Source organism: Grus americana, chromosome 4 (genome assembly GCF_028858705.1).
Source record: "Grus americana isolate bGruAme1 chromosome 4, bGruAme1.mat, whole genome shotgun sequence".
In the NCBI taxonomy this organism is placed as follows: Eukaryota; Metazoa; Chordata; class Aves; order Gruiformes; family Gruidae; genus Grus; species Grus americana.
In genome coordinates, this window is record NC_072855.1 from 66,818,009 (window position 1) to 66,845,620 (window position 27,612).

Here is a 27,612-nt window from a genome sequence, read left to right on the forward strand (position 1 = left end):
AGGACAGGCTGAGAGAGTTGAGGTTGTTCAGCCTGGAGAAAAGGCGGCTCGGGGGAGATCTAATTGCGGCTTTCCAGTACCTGAAGGGGCCTACAGGAAAGATGGTGAGGGACTGTTTATGAGGGAGTGTAGTGACAGGACAAGGGGTAATGGGTTCAAGCTGAAGGAGGGTCGATTTAGATTAGATGTTGGAAAGAAATTCTTTACTGTTAGAGTGGTGAGGTAGTGGAACAGGTTGCCCAGAGAGGTTGTGGATGCCCCCTCCCTGGAAGTGTTTAAGACCAGGTTGGATGGGGCTTTGGTCTACCTGGTCTAGTGGCGGGTGTCCCTGCCCATGGCAGGGGGGTTGAAACTAGATGGTCTTTGAGGTCCCTTCCAACCCAAACGATTCTATGATATGAGGAAGGTTGTTAGCAAGATACTTCTGTAGCTGAGTTTCTTTATACTGTCAGTGCTGTCTCTTCAGCGTAGAAGAGGCATTTCTGTGATCTTTCCTTAACAAGAGCTTGTAGAAAGAACCATCCACGATCAATTTTTCATGCAAGACCTATGTGTACTCTTCATTAGACCAAATGTTTCAGAGAGGTGCTCTCAGTTTAACTTCAGGGACTGCTGGAGCTGTGGCTGTCCCAGTCTGCAGCTGAACCTGCACTTGATAGTTTGCTGTAATAAAGCTCCTTCTAAAAGGGTGGAGGAAAGGGCTTTGATTTTTTTTTTTTTCCAAAACAGAGGTAATGACTAAGTCACTTTAAGTTTTCTGAAGATAAAGGACAATATCCAGTTATCTAAGGGGTACAATGTATAACAAAATGTAAGTAAATCAGAGTAGAACAGAGGCTTTTCATACAGCATAGAAAACAGCTTTTCTTAAAAAACCAAAAAACCCCAAAGAAATCACAAAACAAAACTATGATCCATAAAATCTAGGTTACTGTCTGATACAACTAAACCTAGTAGATGCAGGATATTTTCAAAGTGCAGTGTTACAGAGAAGTGGCTTCTCAGGGTAGATGATCTCTGATAAGAGCAAAACCATCAAATAATAGTGGTTAGGTATATTTATAAAACTTTTTTAGCAATTAGTAAGATAGCAAAATAAGTTAAAGAAAAATTAAGGACATACTGTACCCTTACTCAATGAGACTAAGTAAAGGGCTGAAAATGACCATTATGAGTTTTCAAGCAGTGTGTTAAGGCAAGAGCAGTCTTTAAGACTTCTGATTAAAAGCTGGGAGAAAATTAGGCATAAAAAAAGTGGAACAGATATGGTTAATACAAAGATGAAGGACTATCTGTAAATGAACTTTATATATATAAACTTGTTAGGTCATGCTGTAGAACACCGTTGTAGTAGTTTTCAAAAGACAGGGTAGGTGTCATCAAAAGGTTTCTATTTCAGAAATTCAGTAGCAATCTTTAATGGAAAGGTATGATCCTGTAAGCTACTGCAATGAAAAAATAACTTTTCTCCCAGCAAAAAAAAAATGCAGGAATACTGTGCAAATGGAATGAAATAATTAAGTAATAATAAAACAACTTAGCTTTCCAGAAATGCTGTGAAAGAAGCAACCAAGAGACTTAACTGTTTCCCTATCGAAGTCTCCTCTCGTACCTCACCTAAGTTTTACACCAAACAGACATAGCTTCAAGTAATAAAAAACCCTAAAACTCTTCAGTGTGAGGTTTTTGAAAAGCTAGAGCACAGTAGCTACTCAGCTTCCAGCAGCTCTCATCCTTCAGGTATTATTTCTACTAATGCCCGTTTTTACCTGTACACATGCAGGAAATCAGATTATTCCTAATAGTGGCTACAGTGGGCACTAAAGTCCCCAGGTATTGTGAGCTTTTACAAGTTGTTTCCTTGTAGAACACAGCTATTACATGGATAAAGAGATACCTGGAATCAAGCATAAATAAATAGAGTCTGATTCTTCATAAGTTCCCACAAGAATTCTCTTTTCAGTACAAGCCTTAAAATACTGAAAGCACAAACTCTTGTACTAGTTACACTGCAGATGGCCCTGCTCCATGAAGGGGACAGTTGTATTCATGTGTCATTCACACTCAAATTACTGTAGCAGTAAATCAAATTGAAAGAAGGTGAACAGTTTAAATAAAATCTTTAATCGCTTATTTACAACAAAGGCAATGAGTTGGCAAATTGAAAATTATGATTTGCACTTTCCCACTAACTTCAGATACAGCAAATTGTCAGCTATAAAATCTGCAGCCTAGTGAGTAAGGCGCAATATTTACATCACACTAGTACTGCAAAAAAAAAAAAAAAAGCACTTAAGATTCATTTACTGTGACAGCCAGAAGTTAAACATTTATCCTGTAAATGCTAACAATGCTGAAAAAGAAACTTCAGATGTCACTTAAAAGGTCAGTGCTCTTGTTTTTTGTCAAATTGCAAACATGCAATAGTAGTAAAAAATCTGGTAACGGGATAAAAACAATACCCCTCTGATTTTGTCAGGTTTTGCAAAATAACATTTTGATACAAGTGTACTTCTTGGTCTGAAATCTAATGCTAGTAACTCTGGTGTTAGACTAGCTGCTAGTTTTACCTTAGCAAAGATCCTTTTTGGAGTGGTAGGGGCGGAAAAAAAATAATCAACTATTACATTTGAATCCAGGCTACACTAGAAGCATAATACAATAATCACACACACACACAAATTTATGAATACAAATTACTACAGACACATTATCAAGATACCTTGCTTTAACAGCTTAAAAAAAAGTGTTAAAGAATTTATTGCAGCCCAAAATAAAGAAATCAGTTTTGTTTTCTGCTTCCTTTTTGACATCCTTTATTCCCCACCTCTATGTATTTTAAGGTAGTAATCATTATTCTTATTTTAAAAGGATAGGGAAAAAGTAGTCAAGTATAAGGTATTAATCCAAAACCTATCATCCTGGCTGTCTCTTCTGAATGTAAAAGACCTACAAATTATGAGCTACAAGGACAACAGATATGCCAACCGTATGTTCTGGGCATGGAATTTATAGCGAGGCCTGTAGGGAATGCTTTCTTTGTATAGATTCTTTACTGACACTCTGTAATAATTATCTTCATGAAGGGGTTTTATTTAGCTATGCAGGAGAAGGAAGAAGATGGCATCTGTACAGAAGTTACTGTTTTGTCCACACTCCATTCAGCATTGGGGTGTGGAAGTTACCATCGTTAAGACGACAACCAAAGCCAACACAAACACTTTTTGCAGCTGCCGTCCTTAAATTACATTCTTGAAATTAAGTTTTCCCATTGCTAGTAGTACTTCCACTTCATCTTTACAAGAGCAGAGTATTTTTTCCAAATGTTTCTTTTGTATTAATAAAAGTCAGTGTAACTTTGACATGATGTATAAGTGTTTAGCAGTTTGAGTTGATTCTTAAATTTATGCAGAAACTTTTACAATGTGCGTCTTTTATATTACTGGGGTACTCATACTCACAGCCATTATAGATTCAGGATTCAGATGTCAGTTACAGCATATCCTCTTCCTGTCTGCGTAGTAGCTTTTCCAAGCTTTCCAACTTTCATCACTAATAGTAGATGTTAACAGAACATGTGTGGCAAGTATATAACAGACTCCTCGATGCATTCAAAGAAAAGGTGAGTCTAACTTTTATCCAAAGCTTTCTCTGATAAATTGTGCTCTAGTTCAGGTGATTCCTCAGCATCTCGAGTAGCAGAAGTGTTATAAATACCGTCAACTGCAGGGGCTGTTGTCGGTGTCGTGAGAGGTGTCACAGTATGTCCAAACCCCTGATAATGACCCATGGGTGAAGATGGCATTGAAGCAGCATCAGAAATTGGGTCTTGAGTAGATGAAGACAGTAAACTTGTATGCTCGTTTTGTTCATGATCCTCAGCAAAAAACATTTTCCTTGGCTGGCCCAAAACCGTCCTTCCTAGAATTACACCAAATGAAAATACTTTTTAATACTTCCAGCATTATACCAAGGTCTTTGAACATATAAACTCTGAAACAGGCATATTGAATTAGAAGATGAGTCTTTGTTTTCTAAGTTTTACGTGGGCATTGCTAGCTTTAATAATTTTTTCTTTTCCATAGAAAGCAAACCAAAACATCCCTCTTTTCTACCGAACACACCTGAATCTTACCCTGAGATGCATCTATTTAAAAGAGAAATTAAAAACTAGACTATATTAGTCAAGAGTACTGGAAAGAGCAAAGTGCCAGATAAACCATGAAATCCCCTAGGGATGCAACTGCCACTAATTTGGTATGGAATGTTCTCAAGGTACTATAGGGATGGATAATAGTGTAAAATTAAGCTGGAAACACGCATGCTGTTAACAGATCATACAAATCTGTCACTTACCGACATTTCGAACCTGTTCTGATATATCTGCCCTTATATCAGAAATATCCCACATGGCAAGAAAAGAGTCAAAGCATGACCCTTCTTCAGCTTCTTGAACATAAGGTTTATAGGAAAAACTGTAGTGATGCGCAATAGCAGCCAGGAACATCTCAACACAAATTATAAAATCCTGCAATGAGAGAGAGATTGACTTAAGCATTTGTAACTGGAGAAAAATAGTTCCTGGGTTTCTTCTCGAACTGAAAGACTACAATTGCCTTGGGATACTGGCATCAGCTACTCCTCCACCAGAGGAAGGATATTCCTGGCAGGCTTCAGAGTGCCACGTGTACTACATACATACTGGAATTGGTCCTTGCCCGATGGACTGGCTTGCTGGAAGCAGATATTTCACAAGCAGCAGCTCTACAATGAATTCTTGCAAGAAGAAATGCAAGGATACCCAACAAAGTATTTAACTGGGCCACATTCCTTCTGCCCAACACATGGGTAGAGAAGTGTTGAGCATAAAACTCACTTGAGGTGACTGGCTGAAACTTTGCCCAATTTATAATAAATTCAGCACTAGCGTAGCCTATGTTAATTAAAGTATGACAATATTTGCTTGAGATCAGCTATGTCATTTTACATATAGCCATTCCTCCTAAGAAGTAACTGTCTGCTCCTACCTGTAGGCCTGTAGCCACAGCTTCCACACTTTGCCATTCCCAGGTGTGTTTCTCAGAAATAACACCAACTTTCACCAACAATGCAATAAGCACAGCTTGCCTATAAAGATTATGATGATGATGATTATTTTAACAGTAGTGCCAAAAACCATGCAAGCAAATCTGATAAATAAGGCCTGTTCATATGTGTACTTACAAAAAACTTCTGTTCATATATTTAGATTTTAAGAGGAGGAAAACAGACTTAAAAAGAGATGTCATTCATCCATGGTCCTAAAGACCAACAGAGAACACAACTAAAGAAGGGTTTGTTGTTCCAGTTAGTTATTAGAACAACTTGCTTCTCTTTCAGGGTATTACTGCAGCCCACAGAGTAACGTTCAGATAGTCAAATGCACTCACTCATTAGCAACTAACTGCAAACAATGCTTAAATAGTAATTTGTAGTTAACATACAGTAACTATTTTGAAAAAGTATTTTTTTTATTTTAAAAAGTGAAAAAAAATCTTGTTTTGAAATAACTGCAAGCGAAGATTCTAAAATAAATTATGTTCTTGAGAATCACCTCACAAAATAGCAGATCTAAAAAATAACGCTGTTCACATTGCAGTGCCCTTTTCCCCTCACAGCACTTCACTAAGATTAATGGTAGTTTTTTTTGAGGCCTCTAACCTCAGTAACAAATCCAGCCTTTTTAGCTCTTTTATGATCCACCCTGACAGCAATAAGCAGTAAGTAAATAATTCACTTACCAGAAAGAAACAAACACAACCATCTTCACACAAAGGAACTTGCCAACAGGTTGGATAGGGTTCAGTTCTTCACGTAGTACTTTATAAAACAGCACCAGACAATACATAGCAAACTAACAAGGAAAAGAAAATGAAGAAAAGCTTTCAAATCTTTGTTTATTTTGTGAGGGAGTTGTTATACAGCATCTCTTCAGTTAAAAAATATAGCACAGCATGATACAAAGCTAAAGAGCTACCTATTTTAGAAAAGAGTTTCTGGATTTAGGGAATCTTTGCCTTACTGTTTTAAAGCAGATTTCCCCCCCACCCTTGAAATTGTATTTCTGAAATGCATGGTATTGACAGACAGAGAATGAGGTCATCTATCTATACATTAAAGCAAACCGTAGGAAGGTCCCATAAAATCTTTTCAATGCCAAGCACATCTCCAAGGGAAAATGGCATAAAAAGCACACGTTCTTTCAGGCTTCTGCTAAGAGCGCCTGAAACGTTGCCTCTTCAGGAGAGATGAGGCAATGAATGCAATCTTCACTGCAAATCTGAACAAGTTTCTTATTACTGGCAACTGCAAGCAACCAAACTAACGTATAGCCAAACCTAAGGAACCCATCTCCCCTTCTCACACACATTTTCCTAGCCTCTTACTACTAAGTTTCTTTAAGCAACCAGGACACACAGAAGTATGTGCTGCTGCTGGGACCGTTGTCACAGTGGAAAGCAGTTACAGGTCCTTCCATAACAGTCACCCATCAAACCTGATGATGGCAGTAGGAGGAGGACACCCTTTTTGGCTGGAATGTCATGCTGTTCTGATTCCTGCTGCTGGTGCCAAGAGAAGAAGCTTGGAGGCTGGAAGGCTGAGCAGCAAGGAGCCAGAGCTGCTGCTCACTCTTCTTGCAGTAGTTCATGTGCAACGTGCCCTGGGTGAAGCAGGAAATGATTCCTCTGCATTCCCAGCTGCCACTAAATGCAATCCCTGACCTCCAGAATGAAGTCTTCAAGTCTAGGGGCTGACATCTTACCCTTACCCTGACATCATCTGGCAGCTGAACCAACAAGACAAGGTGTTAGGCCAGAATCTCAGCATCACATGCACTGTTTCCATTTTTTCTTGTCAATGTTGTTACCACACCAGGTTTGTAACACAGTGTTTTTAACAGCCACTGCCGACTGTTTGTACATGTGCTGGGAGGAAGCTACAGGGGTGAGTGAAGTCATCTCTTTTGCAGAGGGGCAAGTCTGCAGCTCTAACATGCCCAGGCCACACCACCCATCAAATAGTTTGGGGTAGAGAGGTGGGACACTGTATTACTTTATTATTTTTGCTACAAAGTTCCATAAAAGTTTTAGATTGTCTGTTTTCCTGGTATTTTGCGTATATAGTATTTAACAGATAACAACTTTGACTTACAGTGGGGAAATATTTTACCCATAAGAATTACTAGACATTAACACAATTACTGCCAACAGTTCACATAAAAAGATTCACATAATACTAATACGATGACTTAAAAAAGCAAAAAAATACTCACTAGCTGTGACATGTTGTTAAGTATAACCAAGTAAGTCCAAGCATTGTTGAAGCTGAAGTTTCCTTCATCATACACTCCCACTAGCTCACAAATTCTGAAATAATTTTTATAATTAATCACTATGTAGTAAATAATCGCTTTCTCGAAGTGCTAAATCTTCATTACATTGATCAACTGTTAGAATCCCAAATCTCTTTTGGTAAATAAATATGGGCACTGGAATCAGTTTCCAGCAGCATATGGCATAGGAAGTTCATATTATATTTTCCATAGAAGAAATAGCATTTGAATGCAGGGTTAACATATCCCATTGTTGAATTCATTCAACAATTAAACATCTTTTCAGCTGTTTTGCTTTTAACTGCTAGAACACATATAGCTAATATAAACATTTATATGGATATTCTTTGTGAGTAGCAACTTCTTCCATAGTCCCACAGAATTAACAGTAATGACCATCAATACAAAGTTCATGAAATTACGCTTTCACCATCAACACGCGTAACTGCCTGCTATTCCTTTACAACACGTTATATGATATGTATGAAGGCAGTCAGGCTTGAAAGTTTAATAAAATTTAAAAAGTGACATGAAACCTGACTTTAAAAGTACCCTATTGTTGAAGCCAATGAGAAAAGGGAGAAGGAGGAAAAAAAGACTCTAAAAATTGAGAGATCATAAAAATGTCTTTCCCACATAAACAGTACTTCACGTTCTCTCCCACTGCTTTCAGCAGCAGGCATTAAGTATTTATTATTTCAATTCTGCAAATAGTTATTTGCTATAGAGAAGTCATAAAGAAATCATAGGTTGATTCAAAGTGCCAGGACCCATTTAGCATGTAACATGACAAGTATGCTTCCAAACTGCCTTGATTCAATACAAAGGGCATGAAAATTCCTTCCAGATTAACTCTAAATTACATCCTGAAAATCAATATTAACTATTTATGAGCATACTTACAAAGCAATAATGGTAGTAAACGGTCTGACAACAGTGTACTGCAAAACACCCAGTTTACATCTAAATAATAAAACTCTGCAAGAGAAACACAAAATTCATCGTACGAGAATTTGAAAACAATTCACTTATGGAAGTTTCCTGTTCTCAGCAGTTTCACTAAACTAAATTTTTATTTCATGGCAATTTCAACTTCTGCTTCCAGGACTTCAGATGCTACAGTATACAGTGTGTATATAGGCAATACACAAAAGACCTAGACTTTTATAGATACATAACAGGAAATACTCAGTGATTCACTTCTTTTAGCCATGGAAAGCTTCTGGCTGGGCTAAACAAAGAGAACGCAATTTTCACCATGTTTGAAGATGTTTAAGAATGACTTACATTCAAAGAGTGTCTTTAACATTTTAAACAGCTTTATCAAAATCTCTTGAGAGAGATACTTATCAGATTAGAGCATGCAGAAACAAACGGTTCAAGGGCATATGGCCTTTTGTCTTTCACCTGTGGAAGCAAAAGGAATAGGCTATCTAGCCCACCAGCGATTCTGCATAAGGTTTCTGGCAAATACCATATGATAGCAAAGGAAGCAAATTCAAGAAGACCTTTTTCCAATATAAGGAAGTTTCTTTCCACACCACCTGAGTCAATGCATATTAGTAACTAAGCGTGACTTATAGGATGTTTTACAGTTCATAGCTGCTTTCAGTAGGGGTTCATAGTTGATAAACAAAACGTGCAAACCATAAACTAACTCTGCCAAGCAACAACAGCTATACTACTAAATATGAAACCAAAATGTTTGCATCTGATTGCACAGCTTAAAATTTTAAGATGTCATCATATACTCACTCTCCCATAGCCCACGACGGACAACAACACAGAGGCGGCAGATGTCTCTGCTGATCTTTCGCTTCTATTATTAATACGAGGTTTGGATACCGGTTGGTTAGATAATTTGAAAGAAAAACCATAAAATTATAGATGACATAAGCTTCATAGCATTCTCGACATGTATCCACATATATTGCAATGTTGGGGTATTTCAAAGCTATCCACTGTAAGGAGAGAGGTACACAAAAGGTTACATGCAAGAAAGACAAAAGTGATCCCAATGACAACAGTGGCTGGCTAGTTCAGCAAGCAATACTTCGTTAGACAGCAGGCACTAATTAAACAGGGCTTGAAGCATTTGGCTGATAAGAGTGTGCTGCTACAGCTAGAAAATAACATTCTGTAAAATTACAAGTAGAACTTCAGATTGCATCTCTGCCACTTCAAATGGAAGCATGCTTAAAGCACTGTGCAAGAGATGCTCTGTGTCTCTGACCACACGATTCAGTCTTTCATTTAAAAGTAACTAAGGAGATGGTTCCCTACACATAGCCTACTCCTGTTAGGAGAAGACAAGATAGAACTGCTTCCTGAAATTCATGTATTCATTGTCAATATGGGTTTGAGAATGAAGTTTTCAGTCCATCAGTATGAAGTTGATTTCTTTTGGTATCTAATATGTAAATGTTTGTTCTGGCATGTTTGCAAAATATAGAAAAAAGCAGCAGATTAGCCTTAAAGTGGCAATCATCCCTCTAAACCAGAATTTCAGCCAGAAAAGTGATTTTTTAAAATTTTTTTTTTTTCAAAACTGTGATTATCAATCAGCTGCCAAAGCTTTCAATTTTTGAGTATCACAATGCTATTGCACTGTTCGGTGCAACCTGTCCTACTGGGGGGTTTTGTTTGTTTGTTTGGGGGGAGTTAAATAAAGGCAGGTCTTTGGAGTTTACTTTGCTTCCCTAGTTTGTAGTATAGTGAATGTTGCACCTTCTCTGACCTTCTTATTAGAACTACAGAAAGATCCTTCATGTCCTCATCACAGTTAAGAAATACTAGACATGACAGATGCTGCAACACCTTTGTGGAAGATGTAATACTGCATCTAGTAAGCTGAGAATACAGTATTTGAATCTGAGGAGAGAACTTGATGTTCAGCTCAGATTAAACACTCTAGGAGGATATCATATATGCAGCAAAGGCCATAGGATCCAAGAGTCCAGGGAAAGATTTTGACACATCAGAAATGTCCCTGAATGCCTGGCTAGAGCTCATTTAATTAGCAGGTAATTTTCTTTGAAAGGAAAACTCTGTACTTGAAATTGAAATATCAACCTGAGGTAGTTTGATATTCCCCACAGGAAACAGATAATGTTGTTTTCTTCCCTACTCTCCTTCTGTTTTCTTCCCCACTCTCCTTCAATCTCAGATATTCTAAATCCCAATCTTAAAAAAAAAAAAAGGAGAACATACATAAGAGTGACACTTCATAAATGCTCCAGAGAAAAACCAAAGGAAAAGTTCCTGGAAAGCTGTCTTTTATGGGGGAAACAGAAGTATTTGCAGTGCCAAGAGGCAATGACAACATGTAAACACACATCCTGTACAGTCCACAGATTTAGTATGTTGCTTAGCTCTGGCTGAAATAATTTCCACAGGTGACATATTTACATGAACCATATCTGGTCTAGCCAATAGAATCTATCACATAAAAGTATTCAGAAGTGGATTTTTTGTGGGATCTTACCCTTTGCCCCCTGAAGCAAAAAAGAAGAATTTTAGCACCAAGCATAACTTGGGAAAGAATTTTAGCACTAAGTCTCACTCGGGAAAGAAAGGTAAGGCACTGAAATTTGAGACTGTTCTTGGATCAGTCTGGTTTCCAATTCAGCTCTTACTGAAGATGGAAGGACCAAAAGCAGGCTCTTCTGTCATAAAGGATAATCAAGGACAGGGTCAAGAAGGGTTAGCAAAAGCAATCCCACAAGCTCCACAAGAAGAATCTAATATCACTAGAACTACGCTTCTGATGTATTCCGCAAATAGGAATGCCCAGAAATTTCTAGGACCACGACTCTCCATGCAGCATTGTTTCTGCTCACTGTGACACTGATTTCCCTCACTCCCACAGCAAACAGAATTTTATCGAGCTGTTAACAGTAAGAGAACACTTACACTGTCTAAACTGTAAATCGGCACCATCCATAGAATCCTGTTACAATAACAAAAGAATGTTTAATATTACTACAAGTATCTTTAGTCTGAATTAAATTCAACATTTGTAGCACAGGTAAAACATGAAATGTTACCTTATTATTGGTTTCTGTAATTCAGGTTGAGTATAATGGACTAAGTGTTGTAGTATTCCCCAGAGAGATATTGGTATAGTCATTAGTAGGAATATCCCAGCGATAAACCATGCCTTGGTATGAATTCCAACCTTGCAAAGAAAAAGAAGAATGCAAGATCAAGTTTCAGTATTAATACTTTAAAGTTTTATTAGTATAGCAAGAAAAATAATTAATTTTTTTTTCTGTGAACAAAGTTTTATGACGGACATTAAGTACGTATCCCAATATTAAGTTTAGTTTTTCTAACTCTCCTTTTCAAATACACAAAATCCCAAAGTCTCCCTTGCTATCTCAATGTGGCATAGAGTAAAACTTAAAAACTCAAAAGATGAGAAATCTTGCAGAACCAAACAAAAACATCACCAATAAACACAAAATGTTCTACAAAAACATAGTAATGTTCACTATTTCATTTACTGAAAGCCACAGCAGATTTCCTTGGTTTAGGTCTGAAATCTGTCTCAGTTCAGTGCTTCATTATAAAGTTTCTGAAAGCTTGTGGATTTAAAATATTTTTAGCTTTAAAATCAAGTTCCAACTAGTAATCAATTTCAATTAGTTTAACAATCTGAAATAGATATGCATGTATATATAAAAATATATAATGTCTGCTAAAACCCAGGGCTACAATTTTAAACCAAAGCTCTCTGAAAAATAACTATATTAATAATCCTAAGTACCAATAACTGAGAAACATAGTAGACTCTTCTCAAAGTTTTTTTTTGTTGTTGAAAATTTGCTCTCTGACCTCCTACTGTACATCAACAGACGACGCCTTCTGTTGCTTTCCAGTTCAAAGATCACTGCTGAGTAGTTTCTCTACCAGTATCGGATTTAATGATTTTGAAGTTTCAGATACCACTTTGATATAGATATCCATTATGCTGAACATACAAAGGCATCAGAACAAGGTTTCAAAATAGGAAGTTTAAAATACACTCTAGACAGATTTTACTGTCATTACATGCTTAAAATTATACCATGAAAAAGCTTACCTCCAGTGGAACAAGCCTAAAATACGTATTTTAAGGTTAAAATTTTACTTTTTGTTAGAAAAAGTAATGCTGCCGCACGTGTGCATAATGCACGTGTCACTGATATACCACGGTACCACCAGCATGAAAGAGAAGCCTCTCTCTCCCGGTTCTCCGTGACCAGACAGAATTACCTGAAACGGCGGGTTACGCACAACCGCGCCGGTATTGCTACTCCGTGTCAAAACCTGTCCAGTGCCGGGCAGGGCAGAGCTCCAGCCGTGCTCCTGCAGAGACCGACCCAGCTCCTCCAGCACCGTACCGACGCTTCACATACCAACCGTCACCGAACCGGAAGGAGAAGGAAACCCTCTCCTGCTCCATCTCGCTTCGTTCGTGCTTTAACGGCCCCAGCGAGTCACGCAGCGGTACCGCCGAACTTCTCCGGCGTCTCTCTTCCTCCTCGGGTCTGCACCCGGGGCTGAAGGGCGCTGCCAACTATCTCAGAGGCGCGAAGCCGCCCGGCAGCGCCGCGCGGATGGGGTAGAGGCTGACAGCCCCCTCAGGCCCGGCCGCGGGGCTCCCCGCCGCGCCCCGGCCCTCACCTCCAGCTTCTGCAGCTCCCAGACGCAGAGCGGCACCACCACCAGCAGCCCCACGATGTACAGCAGCACCACCAGCGGCCGGATCCATCGCCGCCAGTTCCCGCAGGTGCACGGCATGGCCGCAGCGACGCCGTCCCGCCGGCCACACCGGCGCCGACGCTCCTCACACCGGCGCCGGGCCCGGCAGCTCCCGCGGGGAGCGCATCACCGGCGGGGCCGCCCGCACACCCCGCCGGCTCGCTCGGCTCCGCGCTTCACCGCCCTCCTCAGCCCGGCTGGTCCCGGCCCGCCCCTACCCGTCGCAGGGCGCCCGGCGCTGGCCCGGCCCGGCCCGGCTCGGCGCGGCACCGCCCCGCGCACACGCCCCCGCTTACTTCCGCCTGGCAACGCTTCCGGCTGCCCCCGCCCCAACCTCAGCGGCCGCGCCGATTGGCCTCTCGCCCTGCCTATTGCGGCTGCCCCGCTTCTCACCCTGCCTATTGCGCGGCGAGCGCTTGTGACAATGGCCGGTAACGGCGTGGCCGCGCCCTCCCCGGAAGGGTGGTCTCTTCCGCCTGCCTAGCGCCCCCCCCCCCCACCCGGCAATGGCCTCTCCCGCACGGAGGGCGGGGTTGACAGCTGCCGCGGGGCGGGACGACAGGTGGGCTCGGGCTCGCGCAGTGCGCGCGCGCCGCTATTTCGGCTGTGGTAACGGCTCGGCGCGTGCCCGGCCGTTAGTCGCGTGGTCGGTGTGCTTCGGCTCGGTTGTTCTTCCCGAGCTGATGGCGGAGGGAGAGTCCCCCTCACATCTCCCCTTCCTCCTTCCCGGTAAAAGTAATTCAGTAACGAGCCATGCGGGGAGGAAGCAGGTGGCCTTTTCTGAGGTACCGTGGCGTGCTTGCCGCTTATGCGGGGACTGGATGCGGTCACAGCAGAGAAGCGTGGGAACACTGGGTCACGCCAGGCCTGCGGACGCTAAGGGGAGCCGTAGCAAATGAGATTTATGTTAGGAAGCGTGTGGACGGGCAGAAATTGCAGGAATTGAAGTTAACAGAGACAACTACTATAACTTCACAGCTGGACAGAGGCAGAGTGAGCAACCTGGTGTAGAGAGGTACCTAACAATTCCCAGAATGGATGACAGGTTGTGCCATGAAGACTCCAGTGAACATATGAATAATGCAAAATATGTATTAAATTTCAAGTATTTGTTGGACGCTTATTTAAGTGCCTTGTTAAAATACCAGTTAACTCTACAGTAGTCACTGACAAAACACAGGGCCTCAGGTGCTGAACTAAATTAGGACCATTGGTGATACTCTGCCAAGTATCCAAGGAGCTGCAGCTGTAAATTCTTGGAAGGAGGCAAATGCAGATTTTAGTTTGAGGCATGACTGAGAAGTGTACACTGGAAGGAACCATGTGGCGTAAGAGGTACTAAGGAACAGTGACTGGGGTCTCGCTCTTTTTTCTCTCTCTAGCTAAATTCCTGACTCCCCCCCCCCCTTTTTTTTTTCTCTGCATTGCAATTATTTGCCTAGGCTTTCCACTATTAATTTACCAGTGGTTCAGGCCTTTATTCAAAGAATGAAGCTACGTGGTGGGGTTTTTTTTAATAGTTGCTGTCTCTGTATTGTAGAAATGACTGAATGCATATTTTCATTGTATGTATGCACAGTGAAAAGAAATTTCCTACTCGGTAAATTGCAAATCCCTAAAACTTGTCGGACTGCTTATCCCAGAGTTGACATAATCAGCAGTGTGAGGCGAGAATCCTGCCTGTGAGATCTCTCTTGCCCTTCACATGCTGCATTGATGGGGCATCTAGTAGTTCACAGGGCTGTGTGTGTGGATGAGGCAGCAGCTCATGCTGGAAGGAAGTGTTCAGTTCTTTGGCTACTATGAACTGCCAAAGCAACTCTTTCCTGTCTCCTCCAGGGAAACATCAATGAACTCAGTCCACAAGCCAACACGATGAACTATGCTGGCTTAGCCAAAAATAGAGGTTGTGGTAATGGGCTGTTAAATTTTCCTTTTCCATCCAATGTCTTAGGAGGCAAAGAAATAGAAGGTGTTACTGATATCCTCAGTAGCTGGTAGGCTCCTGTAGAAGTGAGGGCAAGTTATGAGGTCCTTTCTTTTCCACCTGGATATCATCTATTACATTTAGTCTCATACTTCCCTTTCCCACCATTATCTAGAGCTTAGAAGAGTGGTCTGAATTAGTCAGCAGCAGCCCTGTTCACCTTAAGTAAAAAGTCCAATACCCCAGTTGCCATTTCTACCATTTACTATCAGTGAGCGAATTAACTGTAAATTCAGTTTTAAAGTTTAAGGATAAGAAGCATTTTAAGGGAACTGAAAGGTCATCCCTGTGTTACAGATAAAATGAAAATTCAGTAGAGGTAAGTGATTTGCTCGAGGTTGTGGCAGACTTGTGAACAGAATCTTGTTCACTGATACTGGCACTAAAAACAGTTCTTCCTATACTGTTTTGAGCTGAAATACTACATTTCTGTATCGTATTACCAAATCAGTGTTAAGGTGCCTATTCTGTCACCTTTGTTCTTTGTACGTGACCCATTCTTGGCAAGGTGGTACAAGAAGTAGGTCAATTAGAATCTGACAAGCTCAGTCACAAAAAGAACTATGTAAATATAAATACTTTTCTCAAACATATGACAGACACAAACCCAAATGTTTCCAACTTCTCCAGAAAAGCAGACAACACAAATTCATGAGTATTACAAATACATACAATGGCAACTTATCTGTAATTAATAGGTCCAAAATGACAGAAAATGTTTTTCATCATTAATGAATAAACAGTATTTTTTTTAAGTTCAGGATTTTTTTCTAATTCCCCCTGTACTTTGGTTCATTGAAGTCCAAGCACTGCTTTGGTTTTTGGGGGAGTTTGGGGGGGGTTTGTTTGGGGTTTGGTTTTTTTTTTTTATTTCCCTAAGAATATGAAGTTGAGATCTGGGTTCTTAGTGATGTTTTTGATACAAGTTCTTGCATCATTTGTAGCACTCAGGGTTTCTTCAGCACTTACTGGATAATCATTGTTTAGAGCTTATCCAGTCTTTTTCTGTCTACTGGTGTTTTGTGTGCTTGCCTCAGGTTCCAAAGTAGGCATCTTTGCCAGTTGTGTCATATGGTTACTGGCCTGATCTTCCCCTCTAGTCACCTTGAAGTTTTTGGCCAGTTTCAGCCAATCCGAATCAAGGGTCACAGTCCCAAACTCCAAAATATGTTTGTTTAAGTTTTGTGAAGGCTGGTAAAGGGGAAAAAGCCAAACTAATGCTTATCTCTACCCTCCTGAAGAAAAGGAACTTCACTTTACTCATACTGCTTATCACAAGCATACTCACTGGCCAGTCACTGTAGATCGGTTTTAATTAATATTTCATTTGAATAACGTTGGACTAGAAAACCTAATAAATCTTTTCAGTCCTGCTGTCTTTGATTTCCTGTAATGCTCTAGGGGATTGATACACTAGTCTATGCAAGAAAGGTGCTAAGGTTATTAAATTGGATACCCTTCTCCAGTGGCAGTTATTACGTAAAGCCATATGTAAGTAAATATAAATCCTGAAAAAAAGGTTAAAGGTTAAATTTATTTGCATTTCTGCAAGTAATTTGTTTTGAATACTTTCAGAAAATTTTTCTACAAAACAAATCAAAAGTAGATTGCTTTTTTTACCATAAATCCGAGGCTTTAGGGTATTTGAACAGTCTAGAGGGAAAGCAAGTTTTTCACCAATTCAAGTCAAAATACGTGAGCAAACAACTTTGGAAAATGCCAGCACCATATTAGAATATGTAAATAAAAATATCTTTCATAGAAGAGGTGAAACAATCATTCTGTTCTACTTAGCATTGGTAAGGGCTTAACTATGCATGATATGAAAAAAAAAAGGAAAGATGTGTCTGCTGAGAAGCAACCAGCATGACCTAAAGTTAAAAGTGCAGACACTTTCAGGAAAGACTAAAATAATTGTATTTAGAGAAGACTTAAAGGAAACATGATAAATGTGTAAATATTTGCCACAAAGATAAGAATTATATTCTGTTATTTTTGATGTAGATAGCACAAGTGTGCTGAAGCTGCGGCAAGAGGAATTGTGTATACTTAAGCATTGAAATAGATTTGTTTCGGTGATCTCCACCATTGAAGGTTCTTATTGTAAATCTTCCACTTCATGTCCCAGAAACAATTCAGGGTTTCGATCAGAAGAGGAACCGTTCTGATATGTGAGGTTCTAGTCTTTTGTTAGGAAATGCCCTTTTTCACTACTCTTGTCTTTTACGAGTTCTGTCTTTGTTGCACCAAGTTTCCATTGTCAAGAACCAATTCTTCGTCTAAAATAACTTCATAGACCAAAATGATTTTATAACAGAAATGAATATGAGTTAATACAATATGGCCCTCAAAATGTAGCATTCTTGTGAGCTGATAGTTATAAATATTCTTGTTCCTTAGTTGTGTTTCTGTAACACAGAAAACAACTATATGAAATCTCATCCTCACATGCAGATTCATGTTCATGCTTCAAAGTATTGTGCAGTGAAAAAGTTGTAATTGACACATAAGAAAAGGGATCACTTTCCCAAGTGTTGTATGGGTTGTCAGTGAACTAGCACCACTGTGTGGGACTAATTCTATCTCCAGAACACACAGAAACTTCCTTGTTTTCAGCAAGAGGCTACATGTGAAATATTGCTAAAAACCAAACCGACAGAGTTCATCTTCACTAACTATTAAGGCTTCTAATATTAAAGAGTAACAAAGCTACTCCCTGGAACTTGGAGATAACAACTGTACTAGCATCATTCTCCACTACTGGAAAGACTGATGTGAATTATTGTTGATGTCAATCATTATGTACATTCTGCTCTCATGAATTTCAAATTTATTTAAAAGAGAGTTATGTCAAAACATAATAAACTGGGATTATTCCTTAGTATATGGAACCCTATAAATAATTTACTAAATTAAAATGGCAAAGAAAATAGACTATTTTATAATTGCGGTTGGAAAACTATGTGGCATATATTATTCATGAATTATATTTTTATTTATATGCCATTCGTTTCATAGGTTTTCTCATTTTTCCTTCTCACTTTGTATTATGAAAGTGCAGACCCTTAGTGATAACTGGGCTGTCCATCTTGCCTGATTAGAATTTCACTGTGGAGTGGACAGTAAGGATTAAACTGAACTTGTCATACAGTGAAAATCATAGATTTCCCCGCTCATGTTATGGTGGTATTACTGTCAGCTCTTTGAGGTGTGCCTCCAGTAGTATACAGCTGATTAGTTCACACTCCACTCTGGTGCTTACTCACACCAGCAACCTTTCTAGTGCATTTTTATTTCATTTTATTAAAACTTAACGAATGTTAAAAACTCGATTTAATTTCTTTTTTCCTTTCCATCATCAATTTTCTGTCACAGGGCTGTCATCAGTTCTAAGAAATTGATCTTTGTTATGGAAATGTTGCCATCACATTCTGATTATTTCCCTGTTTCTTTTGTGGATGATCATTGAAGGGAATGGCTGTTGTTCAGATCCAGAAGCATCTGTAACCAGCAGTTTGGGTGGTAACTTAGGAAGTGGCTTCTTTGTTTTCATGGTTACTCAGATTTTTGCTTGCTAGCTAGCTGGGGACTTGTTAGCTACATACTATCCCTAGGATGTTTGGCATTTTAAAACATGAGCTCCTGTTGCAGTGAATAAAGTCAATGGACATCTGTCTTTGCTTGGCAAAGCACTGACAGAGTTTTATTCATTTATTTTATGTATGATGCCTCAAAATATATTAAGCAATGTAACAGTAGGTGCTGTGTAAAAGGAAGTAGTGAACATGAAATAATCAAGTGTAAATAACCCTCGTACACAACTCCTCAAAAAGGCACAGCTATCATTCCTGTGAAAGAATGAAAAGAATGCATGCCAACTGTTTGGAAATTCAACAAGATTATTATGAAGTCGTCTTGCCACTTGGTTCTGAAAGGAAGGCTCTCCCTGTAGGATTCTGTAATACAAAAACCTTTCCAAAATTTCATCAGATACGACTTGCAGTAAAGGCCAAACAACATTTAGATTCAGTTTTAACTGAGCCTCTTCGCTAAAAGTCCATGCTCCAGATGGACAAATTAAAATTCACAGATTTTAGGGATGTTTTCTGTAACAAAGAGGATTATTTGGTATGATTTATTAAGGAAGCAGTTACTTAATGTGAGAGTGACTGAGCACTGGAACACGTTGCTTAGGGAGATTGTGGAGTCACCATCCTCGGAGATACTCAAGACCTAACTGGACATTGTCCCAGGCAACCAGCTCTAGGTAGCCCTGCTTGAGCAGGGGGATTGGACAGGATGACCTCCATAGGTCCCCTCCAACCTCAACCATCCCTATTATGGCAGTCATAGGAATAAATATATGCCAGAATAATATGGTGGCATAATATGGTGGAAAAGATGCTGCTCAACACCTTCTCTATGACAAAATTTTTCAACTCTGACAAAGATCATATAAACAAATCACTCCTATAGCCCATCACCTCTGACCAAAGAAAACTGTAATGTGGACCATGACCAGAGGTCCCTTCCAACCACAACTTTTTTTTTTTCATTAAGCATAAAAATACATTAATTTATAGTAAATAACATTACCTGCAAATAATTTTTTCTCCTTTACCTGTTATGTGCCTTTCTATTGAGAAGTTAGCAGATTTTTATTGAGAACTCCCTTTGTTACTCCCTTTGTTGAGGCTTTGTTTACAACAAGGATTCCCAAACTCTGTTATGTGAGTTATTCCAGGAAGTGATCTGGCCTGGTAAAGAAGCAGGCAGTACTGTTGCTTAGGTTGTACCTGCTGTTACAGCCACTGTCAATGCTCATCCAGAAAATGTTTGTGAACTGTGATCAAAGAAATGTTCCGTCATCTCTAACCTTGCAGCTACAGCTTTAAAACACAGTAGAGATACCCATCTGGGATTGTTAGAGCTTCAACTGCTGGAACCTCTCTCTTCTTTCACTCCCCTTCTTAGAAGAGAATATGTGGGACCTGCATATGTTCCTCAGCATTATAGGGAAGGACGGGGTCACCTGTAGGTGGGGCACAGAGGCTATTTCTGGGCAAGTTTTCATCTCAGACAAACTGAGACATTAGCATTGCCAGTAACATATTGAACATGAGTCAGGCAGCAGAAGACTATGAAGCTAAATTAAAAACTGGGCATCCTTTTAACTGAGTTCTGATTTTTGAGCCTTTGGAAAACCCATATATTAGTAGCAGAAAATGTGTTTCTCCCATATAATATGATTTTAAACATTTTAACCATGAACAAAATACCAAAAATATGTCAGGCAATAAAATTACTCTAGAATAACTGAAAATTATTCAAGAAGGGGAAAGAAATATGTGAACCAAAATATGAGGGAAGAACAACACAGAAGGGTCAACTCTATGATCACTACCTTCCCTCCTTCACGGTATCAGCTGCTGCAAAAGTGTGCTTCCTTCTGATTAATACTGGCACAGCAAGAAGCAGGTGTTCAGCAGGCAAATGGAAGAAAAGAGGAAAGGGAAAGGAAAGGGAAAAGAGAAGACAAGAAAAAGGAAAAAAGAAAATTTCAGTTGGAAGGGACCTACAACAGTCATCTAGTCCAACTGCCTGACCACTTCAGGGTTGACCAAAAGTTAAAGCATGTTCTTCAGGGCATTGTCCAAATGCCTTTTAAACATTGACGGGCTTGGGGCATCGACCACCTCTCTAGGAAGCCTGTACCAGTGTTTGATCACCCTCTCGGTAAAGAAATGTTTCCTAGTGTCCAGTCTAAACCTCCCCTGGTGCAGCTTTGAACCATTCCCACATGTCCTATCAATGGATATCAGGGAGAAGAGCTCAGCACCTCCCTCTCCGCTTCCTTTCCTCAGGAAGTTGTAGAGAGCAATGAGGTTGCCCCTCAGCCTCCTTTTCTCCAAACTACACAAGCCCAAAGTCCTTAATTGCTCCTCACGGACATTCCTTCCAGCCCTTTCAGCCAGCAGTTCAGCCTATACAGCCTGTCAGGGATACAGTACTCCATTTACAGGTCTGTTCCTTTAAGAGACACACATTACCTGATACTTCATACTGGGAAGATATACGTTATAAATAAGATAATATCAGAGAGTGAGAAATATGCTGAAAGTTTTTGCAGCTATGCAAAATTGTGAACTTACCTGGGGAAAAATATCTTCAAGATTTTCTGCATATGCATCCCATATTTCATAGCCTTCCACATAAGAAGTCATTTAGAAATCTCTAAATGGGCCTGTTAAAGCAGCATTTTATTTCCATTTTCTCTTGATTGCTGCCTGGTTCAATAGACAGCTATCTGATTGTGCTGCATACTTGACTGGCAAAAAAACACATTAAAATGCTGTTATAGATGCATTTTTGATGACTAAATGTATAGTTTTATTGACTAGCTAAGTACTTAGTAATGTGTATAGCCCTTTACTCATATTTCCCAGGTAAAGCTGCCCAGGTGAAACTGAAGTAAAACCAAAGATGTTGTTTTTTCATATTGGAAAATGAAAACAAAAGGACAAACTGCACTACTGTTCATTGTATGTTCTGCCTAAAAATTGCTAAAATGATACATATTCAGTAGGATGGTTTTGCTTAATAGATGTATCGAACCAGTTTTTAAATCTTCCATGTTCCTGAATTATGTCAGTTTTATTATTTCACACTTCCAAAATCCCAACTTCATTCTTAGTTGTACCATAAAGGGAAAGAAGAAAAGTGCATGCACTGAAGGATACCTGAAGAGTATTTATGCAACTATGACTGAAGTATTGTGTAAATGAAATACCATAGAAAAGTTTGAGTAACCACTAGGATGTGCTGTCTGCCTAAAATTGAAACCCTGGTATTTAAGAGACAAATTTAAAAATTCTGATGTGTGATGAAAACATAAAGCCCTAGTATTATCATTTGGAGATTTCAGAAAAGAAGTACAAAATACAGGTTTTTGTAAGGAAAAGAATGGGGTATTTCAATGATAGGAAAATTTTCCGATCATGCAAATATCCTTAGCAGGCATACTTGAAGTGAGAGTTTACTAAAGGAGTCACAGCCATGACCACATTCAATTTATTGAATATCTAACATTAGAACTTTTATCGCTGGAAATTATGCCTACTGTTGCAAGGGGTGGTTTCTGTGGTAAGACCTCATGTGCATATCATATGTGCAATACATGCAACATCTTTGTCCAAAAAAAATTAAATGTATTCTATAACAAGATACTTGTGCTTTTGGTCTTCTGTTGCTTGTTGCAAATGTAAACATATATCGAACAGTGCTCAACTAAGATTTGTGGATTTAAGCTGGTATACTGAATTACTGGTAGTAAAACAGTACGTTTATCAAGATGTTGAGTTCTGAAAATTGTTACGATGGAAACATTTGAAGCATGGTTATTAAAGTTTGCAATTTGTCATTTCAGTAATATTGACATGTTTTGTCAGTTTTGACACTTTAGCCTAGAAATTGTTTCATACATTAGGATTTTCCAGCACTTGCAACTTTATAGTGGCTAACATACTCTTTAAGTTGTGTACGTAGAAAGTGATTGATAAGCCATGCAAGAGAACTTACAGAAGGATCTGTTTTAACTGTTCAAGCCAAGAATACAATGTGAAGGGGTTGGTAGCTGGCAATCCTTTCAAGCCAGCAACAATTCTTGCACACATCTAGAATTACAGAATTCCTTCAACAAGGAAGGGAGAAAGCATCCTACTTTGGGGTTTTTGATTTTTATTTTTTTTTCTTCTGGATTTTCCATCTTAAAAGCATAGCAGGAGTATAAAATGTTAAAGATTCCTAAAATACTTCAATGTTTATGTAGTATAGACAATGCTGTTACTGGTAGTGATTAAGTGATCTAATAAGCCTTTTCTCTAATTTGAGTGATTGTTTAACTGATGCATCAAGCTTGCATAATGTTACATATAGTATTTCCAATCATTCCTTCTAACACTACTCAAAAACTGAGGTTTACTCAAAATAAGTTATTTACCTACCAGTGTTGCTAATAGACTAGCAGATTTGAAAGGTAGTGCTACAAAGTTTTGTGTATTCTTTGAAAAAAAAAAACCAAACTACAACATAAACCACTTTAAAAGAAGTCGTCCTTGGCCAATTAAAACATGTCAGCATAACAACTCTTGTTTCTGAAGAGTAAGATTTTCTCTCTTTTCTTTCTTCTGAGAGGCATGAACTGAGTTCTAGTCTGACAATCAGGAATTCCTCCATTCTAATTCTGATACTGACTCAGTTGTAGCCTATGGCAATTTATCACAATTTTTTATATATGTAAAATGGAAATATTTGTCCAGGGGCAATATGAAGATTAATTACTTAATATTTATAAATCATTCTGAAAATCAGCATTATGCAGATATTATGATTATTTCTGAGCAGTTGATTCTAATCTGGGATGAGGCCCAGAAAAGGACATAAACACCTGATGCTCAAGTCATAATGGAATTTAGATGTCCTGGGTCAAAATTGCGGTCCTAAAAATGTTTACACATCTGCTATGTAACCCTGGAGGTACCTAAGTTTGATTGGAAGCTCAGGCATTTTTTATTATGAGGTGCATAAAGTACTCCAGCAGTGCTCATTTGTGCTCTGAAAGGTACTTAAGCCGTAATAGGACTGGGCAGCCTAGTTATTAACTCAGGCTAAGGCCCAGTAGGTGTCCAGACATAAAGCATTCCTCTGCATGTCTCCCTGGAGAATGCAATCCAGTAGGTAGGCTCCAAAAATGCATAGCAGGCCAGGACCCTGCAGCAACAGCTGGCCCCACAGTGGAAAAATCTGTTTCCCTTCAGCTTGTAGCTCAGTGCTTAGAACAGACAGAAATGTGGATGAGATCCAGGTTCAATTCCCTTGTCTGTCTGAAAGGACTCAACCCCTCCTTTGGACCTTGCTTTAGTCAGCAGCCAGCAAACTGTTTAGAATGTAGGAAGGATTCTGCTATCTTCAATTTCACTTTCCAAAGAAGACATTCACTATTCACCATCAGCATTTAAGTCTTGCAGTTATGGCACATTGGTGAGAAAGAGGAACTGTTGCCAAATTTTACAGAAAATAGAGAAATATTCAGTCCTGAATAAGTGCAAAAATAGTTGTAGGAGTTGAGACTAGAACCTAGGATAGAATGCTCCTCAGTGAGTGCCTGCTTATGTTAGTCTGCTCCCTATACAACATGATGACTTTTGTGGGTGTACCAAATGCAAAAACTTTCCTTCGTGCACTGTGTAGAGGCTCTAAACTCTGGAATCAGTTATGCAGGCCAGGAAGATGAAAATCAGATGGTGTGATACTTAGGAGTGCAGTGCTTTGTCTTTTTCTAGATCTGTCCTAGGTTCAGCAGTAGGGATCAGTCATATATGACAGAACAAACAGAACCTCTCTCTCCTTCTCTGTTGCTTTCTTTCTCTCCATGCTTGTGGTCAGTTCTTAAAATGATCAGATAAGAAACATAGTCTGAGCCTGATCTTTTTCTTCAGAAGTCAAAGGGAAAAATCCTGATGATGTTAATGAAATCAGAATTGGGCTCCAAGTATTAATGGAAGAAGAAATTTTTTGAGAAGTTTCTTGTACCTGTTATAGCTAAAACTCATGCATTTCTGCTGTGATTTGTCAAAGCTGCTATTTCTGCCAAGTCAGTACCTGTCTCAATACTTTAAAACAAATGAATTCAAAGGAATTTTATAGTGATTTAAATTCAAATGCTCTGAGATGTGGTCTGTTAAGTGGCTGAAAAGACTGCTAAAAAGGAGAAAAAGAAAAGGAAATAGGCTTTTCTTTCTAGAATACATGCATGATTTTGCTTTTATCCTTGCATGGATATGTTTAGCTAAAATATTTGTAACAGCTTGTGCATATGACTAGGCAGTCATCATGGAACAAAATCATAAAGACAAAGTTTTCACTTTTTGAGGAATGTTGGTATAAAGAAACATGAAGAGTTGTGAAGATGAAAATAGACTTTGATCCCTGCCAATATGTAAACAGTAATGTGACTGGAAGATAATCTTCACACTAAATAAATTTCTACATATCTACAAATAGATAGCTATTAGCAGAAAAAAAAGCATTTTTCAATAACCATGAAAAAACATAAAACCAAAACCTTTCCTTCTAAAGCAGCACTGTTGTTTAAACATAATAATATTAGAGGCTTTTTGGGCGCCTGTAACAAATTGCTTGCTTTTGTGCTGCAGCTTAGAAAAATCCATGAAACAGACTGAAACCCCCTGAACTAGGCCTCTGGAAAAAAAAAAAATCTTTTCCATATTTTAAAGTGGCTTTTTTGGCCTCCCGAGTCTTTCTGGCACATCCTTCTCAGACCCTTATGGACTGGGATGCTGCCAAACAGCTTTTTTCCCACAAAACTTTAATAAACTTTGAGTGCTGGACAGAAGAGTAGTACAATTCCCAAAGAGAGGTTTCAGTACAGGATTCCACAATACCTACAATATAGAAACTAGCCTCTGAATGAACCCAGCAATATTTTTCCTTGATTTTCTTACAAATACAAGAAATTCAGTTGTCTTATACTGGTTTAGCACTTTGCTTTTCTCTGTTTAAGAAATTGTTTTCTTTTACCAGCAATATGAGTCCTAATATTGTTTTATAAATTAGATGTACTTACTCTAATGCAAGTATACTTTGATTTTGCCAGACATTAAACCATACTTACATTTGCGTACAACCACATCAAAATATTTTGTAACTACCAAGTATTTAGACACAGATTGCCCAGAAGAGGAAACCCACTGGAGGAGTCATGGGCCAAATTCAGCTTTTAGTTACCATGGCTAGAGGAAGTGAATCCAAACATGTCTGTAGCATTTCTTTGGACCGTTATCTACTGCTAGACCTTGTCAAACTTTAGCGTTCTCTAACTTCCATTAGAAACAAGAATATCAGCTGCCATTGCAAATGGAGCTTTTCTATGTAATTGGTTTTTTTCTCCTACACTTGCCTCTAACGCCTGTGCTACTTGGAGGTTGGCATAAGCCCATTTCGTGTTCTAGGTAGGAATATTGTTTGTTCTCTGTGTGCCTGAAGTAGTTCAAAGCTAAAGTAGCAGGAAAATTCTTCTGATGTATTTTGAAGGAAGTCCATAGGAGGTGGCAAAGAGAGAACAACAGCAAAAAGGTTCACATTAGTCATCTCAGACTCCTAGTCAGTGTGCTACAGCTGACACTCCAGTTGTGGTGCAGGAATACTGAACTTGATTGTTTCAGTTAATTTGTAGACTGTTTATATATCAGTAAACACAGAGCATTTACACATCAGGGGATCATAATCACAACAGACTTGGTCCTATTCTCTGAGCCAGCACTCCCAGGTGCATATGAGCACTCCCATGGATTTGGCTGGGAGTTGCTTTCACATAATTCCAAAGAGAATTTTGAGTCAAATGGTTAATTCAATTCTGGGAGACACTCAGATAATATCTGAAAGAAGAAATCTACTCACCTCTTAAGTATCTGATCCTTACCCTACTTACTCAGGCAAAGCTTCCACCAACTTCCAAGAATCCAGTTTAGCATGTAAAACAGCAGCTAAGTCCATTTCATGTGAGTTTTACTAGAGTAGAGAGTACATAATTATCTTCAAAATGGCTTACTTCTTTGCAAAACCCTATTTTTATTTGCTTCTATGATTGTGCAATCATACATTTTGTAGTCAAAACTTTCCATGCTTTGTCATCCCCAAGCTGATTCCTTTTGGAAAGCTTAAAGGAAAAATTATTCAGCTATAGTTACAGATATGGTTAATGAAAAAATATAAAAATCAGCTTAAAAAATGTATGCTTTTATGGTTTTCCAGTATTCAGAAAACAGACACCCTTAACACATCTAAGTACACTTCATAAATTGAATTAAGCAAGGAGAAATATCTTTGTTATTTGGGAGAAAGATGCAAAGTCCCAAATAAGTACAGTTTATGTGAATCCATGTGCAATTGTGGAGCATATAGAGGCAGTTGTGAACACTGTACATATATGTTCAAGTGCATACACTGTACATATATGTTCAAGTAATACACTTGAAACAGGATGGCATGACAAATAGGACTGGACCATTGACGCTACTTTTTTGAATAATGCAGTTGTTCACTTACCAAAATACAAAGTAGACAGATTTTAGCCTTTCTGGCTGTGAACAAATTCTCCCAAACATAACTGTCCATAGAAAACATAAAAAAACAAACTGTGAGATGCCTATTACTGTGAGTGTCATCTGTGATTGAAAACTCCAAACACAGCAATTTAAAAAGGAGTGACAGTAAAAAAAAATCCCAAGAATAAACAGTGAAAAATTAAAGCTGCAAAGTTTGATTTTTAAAGAAAAATTAAAAAAGAAATCTGTAGAGATTCAGTGGAAAAGGGGTCTTGGGGATTCAGGTCCCTTAAACCAAAGACATTACTACTGACTTATATTGATGATTTTCAAGGTAATTGTACTTTGACCTGCTTTGGAGTTTCACAAGGCAATGAAAGTTG

General features: G+C 38.9%; 1 protein-coding gene across 3 annotated transcripts; it reads right to left on the minus strand.

Moving 5' to 3' along the window:
* Window positions 1-886: 886 nt before the first annotated feature.
* TMEM184C (transmembrane protein 184C) lies at window positions 887-26,712 on the minus strand. 3 transcript variants are annotated; one of them, XM_054824715.1, is made up of 11 exons: window positions 26,583-26,712; window positions 11,419-11,549; window positions 11,285-11,321; window positions 9,128-9,333; window positions 8,276-8,350; window positions 7,313-7,406; window positions 6,536-6,700; window positions 5,781-5,893; window positions 5,028-5,127; window positions 4,357-4,528; window positions 887-3,921 (listed from the first exon to the last, which is right to left on the minus strand). In XM_054824715.1, exons 2-11 carry the CDS (start codon window positions 11,499-11,501, stop codon window positions 3,629-3,631), a joined length of 1,338 nt encoding a protein of 445 aa, XP_054680690.1. In that variant the 5' UTR covers window positions 11,502-11,549; window positions 26,583-26,712; the 3' UTR covers window positions 887-3,628. The 3 variants fall into 3 exon arrangements, with proteins under 3 accessions (XP_054680690.1, XP_054680688.1, XP_054680689.1); XM_054824713.1 differs by lacking the exon at window positions 26,583-26,712 and adding an exon at window positions 13,040-13,413 and having other exon boundaries at window positions 888-3,921; XM_054824714.1 differs by lacking the exons at window positions 6,536-6,700; window positions 26,583-26,712 and adding an exon at window positions 13,040-13,412 and having other exon boundaries at window positions 889-3,921.
* Window positions 26,713-27,612: the final 900 nt, after the last annotated feature.